The following is an 8,259-nucleotide window of genomic DNA, read 5'->3' as shown; positions in this document are numbered from 1 at the left end:
TTATTTTGGATATTTATATTGCTAAAATTTTGTTATTTTTATTTGTTTCCACTAATTATCCGTTGATAAATATACTCAATATATTGTTTCCAATATATTTGGTGATTCTTCTAAAAATAATCATAGATTTGTTTTCACTAATTTAGATATTCTCATTCTCCACAAAAAAATGTAACACATTCAAAAAATATATATGTTATACAGTTTTTTCACACGATTTCCCTACGTATGAATCACTGAGTAATTGTATTTCTACTTTGCTATTCACACTAATTTATTTCAATTATATTATGCAACTTGATTACATTGAGTATAGTTATACGAGTTCATTAGACACACTATAGTAGTTCTCCGAGCAAAATTCCATCGTATGATTCATGAATATTAATTTTTATTTCAAAGTCACTACATTATTTCATTTAATTAATTCAACTTTATTTCATTGAGTTTTAATTATTTCTTATTATTATATCGGGTTTAATTAATAATATAATTTTTATTATTATTTCAATTATATAATTAAACTTGATGAATGTTGAGTTTAATTATTTCGACTATAATATACTATATTATAATATATGGTCTTTAAGTATATTGTTATATTGTTATATAATTTCAACTAATCAATTAAATTTGATTTCATTGAATATAATACTTTCGACTTCGTTACTCAGACAATTGTGGTTCATTTTGCTATTACCACATCGATTACAATACTTGCTTATATTATATTCAAATAAAGAATATGCTATATAGGTTTACGATCAAAATCCCTGCATATGATTTATCTTATTTAATTTTTTCTCATTACTCACCCTATAGTATTTCATTTTCTTATTATTATGTCGCTTTTAATAAAGTATACGTTATATATACTTTTTTCTAGCAAAATCCCATCATATGATTCATTCTTTTTTATTACAAATTCACTAATTAATTTCAACTATCAATTAAACTTGTTTGCATTGAGTTTAATTATTTTGACTTCGTTACTCACACAATCGTAGTTCATTTTTTTTTTACGATTAAGCAAGACATATAAGCTTATTTTTTTATGATTCATGGTTGATTTTATTTAATTTTTAATTTTCAAATTAACTAATTTATTTCAATTAATTAATTCAACTTTATTACATTGAGTATAATTATTCATTATTATTATATCGCGTTTCATACTAAATTATAATTCAAGTATATGATTCTTTGAGATGAACTATTTGGACTTTTCTATTCACACTGTCACTATGGTAGTCAATTTTCTTGTTATTGTATCAATTACAATACTATAACATACTACTTTGTCTTCAAGTGTATGTTATAAAGTTTACCGCGCAACCTCCCTATTTTTTCTTTTCTTTCAAAATCACTAATTCTTTAAACTTTATTTCATTGCGTATACTTTATTTTTAAAAAAATCAAAACTTTATTTCAATTATATTATTCAACTTTATTACATTGTATATAGTTATTACATTGCAAAAAATTATTATTATATCGTGCTTAATACTATATTATAATACATTGTCTTCAAATATTTGTTATATAGTTCTCCGACCAAAATACCACCGTATGATTCATTTTTATTTTTTCAAATTCACTAATTTATTTCAATTAATTAATACAACTAAATTTCATTTACTATAATTATTTCTTATTATTTTATCTCATTTAATACTATATTATAATTCATTGTATTCAACTATATGTTATATAGATTCCAATAAAAATCTTTGCATACGATTGACTATACTTTATTTTTTATTCCAACTTTAATAATATTTCAATTATATAATTAAATTTGATGAATGTTGAGTTTAATTATTTCGACTTTAATATTATATTATAATTTATGGTCTTCAAGTATATTGTTATATAATTTCAACTAATTAATTTTTTTTTCATTGAGTATAACTATTTCGACTTCGTTACTCACACGATCGTGGTTCAATTTGTTATCATCATATCGATTACAATACTTTATTATAATATAAAGTATATGTAATATAGTTTTAATTTTTTTTTTCAAATTCACTAATTTGTTTCAATTAATTAATTCAACTCTATTTCATTGAGTATAATTATTTGTTATTATTATATCGCGTTTAATACTATATTATAATACATTGTCTAAAAGAGTAAAATTTTGAAGTAGCCAAAATGAAGCATAAAACACAATTTATGGCCACACATTGAAAAAACACAAATTTTGGCCATTTTTATAGCTTTGGGACGTTTTTGCCCTTAATTGGGCGGACTGGGTAGGGTCAGGAGCGCGGGTCGCGTGCCGGGTAGGATCAGGCACGCGGGTCGGGTTAGGCACTTATGGCACTATTAGTGCCATAAGTGCCAAGCTTGGCACTTATGGCACTTATAGTGCCATAAGTGCCAACGAAATTTTTTTTTACTCCCCCTGCCCTGTCTACCCCCCAGACCCCCGACCCCACCCACCCCACCCACCCCCAAGCCAAAAAATTTTACTTTATTATTTTATTTTATGGCACTTATGGCACTAATAGTGCCATAAGTGCCAACGAATTTTTTTTTACTCCCCCTGCCCTGTCTACCCCCCAGACCCCCGACCCCACCCACCCCACCCACCCCCAAGCCAAAAAATTTTACTTTATTATTTTATTTTATGGCACTTATGGCACTAATAGTGCCATAAGTGCCAACGAATTTTTTTTACTCCCCCTGCCCTGTCTACCCCCCCAGACCCCCGACCCCACCCACCCCACCCACCCCCAAGCCAAAAAATTTATTTTATTATTTTATTTTATGGCACTTATGGCACTAATAGTGCCATAAGTGCCAACGAAAATCCAAAATAAAATAAAGTAAAATGGTCTTTTTCGTATGAGAATTATCCTTATCTAATTACACATTTAATTGTAAACTTTCAATTATATCCTTCTAAATAAATTTGTTTTCTTAAGAAAATAAATCTATTTACATATTCTTCTATTTATACATATATTAATTGATTTTAAGAAATCATTAATCAATTTAATAAATATGGATAAATTATTAATGTTGAAAAACATCCTTTTGCAACATGACAATTTTGTAATTTTCTTTTTAAAATAAATAGGACTATATAATCTAAAAGTCGAAATGTCATTAATTAAATAGAGAAAGGGAAGCTAAAGTAAAACTTACAAAGACGTTAAGCATGTCAATGGTCTTAGCTATAAAAAATACAATAAAAGATTAAAATATTAAATATATAAAATTTAAATTGTCATAACTTGGTTATTTTAAATTCATTATTTTTATCATATAAGTATCAAATTAAAGGTCTCTATATGATCTCGTGTTTTATAAGATGCATAATGTATACTTTGTACTAGTCTCCTAGACAAAATTACACAACTGCAGAAAGAAAGAAAAAATTATGCAATAAATGAGAGGAAATAATAAATTAAAAATAATGGTAAAAAAGTTATAGAATAATTTACATTTTTTTAAAATATCAATAAATATTTTACAATATAATAATTTTAAAAGAAACGGCTTTTAATATTGTTTGGAAAAAATGGCAATCATTAATTATTTTTTTTTAACCATCATTAGTATTGTTATTAGTCAATATTTTCTTAAACGGTTAATTATTAATAATGAGTTAATTTTGTTTAGAGATTAAGATCAAACAATAATTCTAATTTCGTAGGAAACAAAATGTCGGCGGTTTTGTAGGAGATGCCGAGATGTGATTAGGATTTGTTTTTCAAATTTTCCAATTATATCTTTGCAATTGAATTTATTTACATTTACTTCTCTTTTTATGTATGTATAGATTTTTTGGGTGTCCCATCACCACTTTAGATGTTGGGTCGAGAAATGGTTGTTCATATCTAAAAGAAATATATCTTCCTAATAATATTGCTACCAACCAAACACTCTTTCGTCTCCAACAACACTTCCGTTGACCAATTTTCATTTTGCAATCTGCAGTTTAATCTGAGATGGCAGCTTATGCAGCTCTCGCTTCTCTCTTGAATACCATTCAGCAGATGATGACCCATCCTACCCTTTCCACTTCTTTCCACAACATTAATCAGATCCAATCCCTTCAGGAGAAGGCTGATTTGTTGCTCGATTTCATAGAGACCTTTAATTATGGTGGAGTTAGCGAAGAAGCACAAGATCTCGAAAGCTTAATCACATCTGCTGCTCATACAGCCCAAGATATGATTGAATCTCACATCGCCAATCAACTCCTTCCTCTTTCAGCTGATGATCGGGAAGCAGCTTTGAGTTTCTCCTTGTATCTACAGAAAAAAAGGGCAATCGAAGAGAAAAATGCAGCTGCAGTTGTAGATGTGGATCAAGTTCACGGTGGATCCAACCAAGCAATTGATCATGTGGCTGGAGATGGATGCTTGGAGTATCTGCGACAGATAATTGAAGACATGGATGCTATCATCGGAAAGGCCAATGAATTGATGGAGAAACAGAGAGTGAGAGAGGACCAACCTCCCACGCATTCAACACCTCAGTATACTCAGACCGGAGAAGAAACTGCTATGGTGGGGCTTCGTGATGAGTTGATTCAGCTTCTTGACGAGCTCACCGGTCAACGATCCAATCTGCATACCATCTCAATCGTCGGTATGGGCGGCATGGGTAAGACTACTCTTGCCAAAACTATTTATGCTAATCAACTCATCATCGAACACTTTCATATTCGTGCTTTGGCTACCGTATCTCACCAATACAATGCTAAACAAATTCTTCAACAACTACTTTCTAGCCAAGAAAAATCCTCCGATAAAAGTGTAGATGAATTAGGAGAACAATTATATAGAACTTTGTCTGGTAGGAGATATTTGATCATTTTAGACGACATATGGAGTGTCGAAGCTTGGAATGAAGTGAAGTATTTCTTTCCCGATAATGGAAGTGGAAGCCGGATTCTTCTAACTACAAGGTTGTCAGATGTGGCTAACGGTTGTGGCTCTTCTTGTTTTTCAAAGAATCTTCTAAATGAGAATGAAAGTTGGGAATTATTCTGTAAGAAGGCATTCCAAAATGAAGATTGCCCAAGTGAACTTGAGGAGGTTGGAAATGAGATTGTTAGATTATGCAAAGGACTAGCATTGTCCATTGTTGTGATTGGTGGGAGTCTTCAAAAGTCTCCTAGGACAGTAGGATATTGGAAGAGTGTTGCCGAAGATATAGAATCAAGTCCCAATTCAAAAGAGAAGCAAGAAAGCTTAGATGTATTGTTTTCAAGTTATAACCACTTGCCTCCTCATCTAAAGCCTTGCTTTCTTCATATTGGAGTTCTTAAGAGTATTGATTATGCAAACCTCGATATCTTGAGTATCATCCAACTCTGGGTTGCTGAGGGATTTTTGAAATCAAATGGAGGCCAAGTTTTGGAAGAGATTGCAGAGGATTACTTGAAGGAACTTGTTGATAGAAATCTGATATTGGTCGGCAGGCGAAGTAAAAATGGGAAGATGAAACGTTGTGATATTCATGATCTTTTAAGAGACCTATGCTTAAAAGTAGCAGATCAACAAGGGTGGTTTTTTCATGTGATCTCTCAAGGTCAAGGTCATGTAGTAGGCACAGAATGTCGCCTCGTATATCACACTGATTGGTGGAGGCAAACTTCCAGACCCCAACTTGCACGCTCTATCATGAACTCTAAATTTCAGAAGGAGGAGTTTCATAAACATAGATTGCTGAGAGTTTTGGATGTATACAGTTACGGGTCAGTTGAAGAATTATTAAATGGGCGTGTTAACTTGCGCTACGTTGCTGTGAGGGAACTTGGTCACCTGTCTGTGTTGGAGCTTCCTAGTTCATTATCCTTGGTATGGAATCTGCATGTTTTAATCTTTCACATATATTCCTTGTACGGTTGTCTAGTTGTTGCACCTATTGAAATTTGGAAGATGCGACAACTTAGGCATATCCAGTGTCGTCGAATTTATCTTCCTCATCCCGATGGGCAAGATGAGTTGTTAATCTTGGATAATCTTCAGACGCTTGGGAGAGCAGTGAATTTGAGGTTGAGTGAGGATGTGTGCAACATCATTCCCAACATCAAGAAATTGGATCTTGAATATGATGAAGACTTGCATGGATGGGATGATAGTTTGATTGAGTGTTTGTGTAATATTGATCGCTTGCATAAACTTGAATCACTCAAACTGGGATGCGTCAGGTCTTGCCAGCTGAATGAGATGCTCTCGTTTCCCAGATCTCTAAACAAGTTGGCTTTGGAATTCATCAATTTTGAATGGGATGATCTGACAATGATTGGTTCGCTGCCCATACTGGAAGTTCTCCAGATAGAATTTAACTGGAATGGCAGCACGTGGAGTCCTGTTGATGGGCAATTTCAACGCCTCAAGTTCTTGAAAATTTATGACTGTAATCTGACAAGTTGGAATGCAGATAGTTGTCATTTCCCAATTCTGGAGAAGCTTATTCTTTGTCGTCTATATCAGTTGGAAGAGATCCCATGGGGTATTGGTGACATACCAACACTCAAACTTATTAATCTGTGGAAATGTAGTAACTCTGCCGCGATTTCAGCTATCAAAATAAAAGAGGAGCAGCTCGAGTGTCAGGGCAATGATGACCTTCAAATCCAAATTAATGTCGGCACAGATAAACTGGAGTGCTTCATGGCAATGGTGGAAACAGAGGGCCTCACACTTAATAATGTTCAATTTGATACAAGTTAGGCATTTCGTTTTCTTGGTTTGAATAAATTTCCACGATGATAACTTTTTTTTTTGGTTTCATATTTTGTGCTTTTATCGTTATACACTTGCAAATTTTACAATACATATTTCTATCGTTTGAACGCATCTTCATTTTTGTATGAGAATTATCCTTATCCAACAAAATAGAAAAGCTAAGGTTCCCCGTGGAAGCATTTTTGCTCGTATGATTTATAAGTGTTACCATACAAATTTTAATTTTTTGTGAATTAGGAAAGGGGATGATACAAATTGAACTAGATACAATATCAATCATATGATTGATGAAATAAACGCACGAGATCGTGTCTCAGGTCTCATTAAAAATAAGGGGTATCATTGGAGCGCTCCCCTATATATATATATATATATAAGAAAAAATTAATTATCTAAATATAACCACTATAACCTTTTATAACCACTATAATTATCTAAATATTATACTACTAAAACATAAGAAAAAAAATACTCCAATTTCCAATTTTTATTCGGACCAAAAATCCAACTTTAAATTTCTCAATCTCAATTCCGTCCAATCAATAACTTTCTAATAATACCCAATAAGCAGTTCAATAATAGCACCATTTATTCGAAATTTGTCTTCTTTTTTTGTGTAATAACCAATTATTAAGCCACATTTTTTATTTTTATTTGACATGGTAACAAATACCAAACATATGTGATGTGCGTAATCGAAAAAAATCACTAATAACAGTTTGTGAAGAATTCAAGGGGTTGAAAATCGATGCGATCCCAAACATACGTAAAATCGAAGTTGGCGTAGGTATCAAACTGTTTGCCGCCAATGAGTTGACAATTGCCATTTGCGGTTTTGGAGATGACGGCTGCGTTGACCTTTGCAAGGGATTTCTCAAGATCCGGACACGTGACATTTACTTCGGAGAGTAAGCATGTAACGCAGATGTGTCTGATGGTGACGTTCCATTCCTTCTTCAACTCGATCTCTCTCCCCGTTGCTGTCTGATTCACAAACAACGCCGTCGTAGGGCAATCCTCTGACTGACTCCAACCTGTAATTATGCGAAAGAATAACTAGTCCATAAAACATGTAGTGAGATGTGTTGTAATAACCAATGTGAGTACTTATACAGATATTGTAACGAAGCAGGTAACAAGTACAGTAACAAATACAGTATCAGAAATGAACACCAAGAATAATAACTCAATTCAGTAATAGAACACCTACGTCTGGGGAGCCTCCCAAGGAAAATTATCCTCTATGAAGTTAAGATGTAACAACATAATCTCATATTTGAAAATTCATACTACTATATTTGTATATTTGTGTTTGTGTGTCGTACCTTTTTGAACATGGCAAACAAACACAAGGAAGCAAAGGAGTCTTGTGGTATTGTTCATTATCGCCATATTAAGACTCAAGGCCTTTTCTTGAGAAATTTTATGATCTTAGTGTGGCATTGCAAGTTAAAGTAAGCCATGTACAATTATATAGAGTCAATCATGGTAAAAAAAAAACTCCAACTTTCAATGTTTTTAAGAATGATGTCCTCAAATTTTG

At 32.4% G+C, this 8,259-nt stretch overlaps 1 protein-coding gene across 1 annotated transcript; it reads left to right on the top strand.

The window, feature by feature from the left end:
- Nucleotides 1-3,962: 3,962 nt before the first annotated feature.
- LOC130994548 (putative late blight resistance protein homolog R1B-16) lies at nt 3,963-6,701 on the top strand. Its single transcript, XM_057919590.1, has one exon. It carries the CDS (start codon nt 3,963-3,965, stop codon nt 6,699-6,701), a length of 2,739 nt encoding a protein of 912 aa, XP_057775573.1.
- Nucleotides 6,702-8,259: the final 1,558 nt, after the last annotated feature.

Source organism: Salvia miltiorrhiza, chromosome 7, assembly GCF_028751815.1.
Source record: "Salvia miltiorrhiza cultivar Shanhuang (shh) chromosome 7, IMPLAD_Smil_shh, whole genome shotgun sequence".
NCBI classification, from domain to species: Eukaryota; Viridiplantae; Streptophyta; class Magnoliopsida; order Lamiales; family Lamiaceae; genus Salvia; species Salvia miltiorrhiza.
This window is presented reverse-complemented; position numbering and strand designations above follow the sequence as displayed.

What these genes read in the sequence shown, in the direction of transcription:
- LOC130994548 (XM_057919590.1), top strand. Translation starts at nt 3,963, where the DNA reads ATGGCAGCTTATGCAGCTCTCGCTTCTCTCTTGAATACCATTCAGCAG.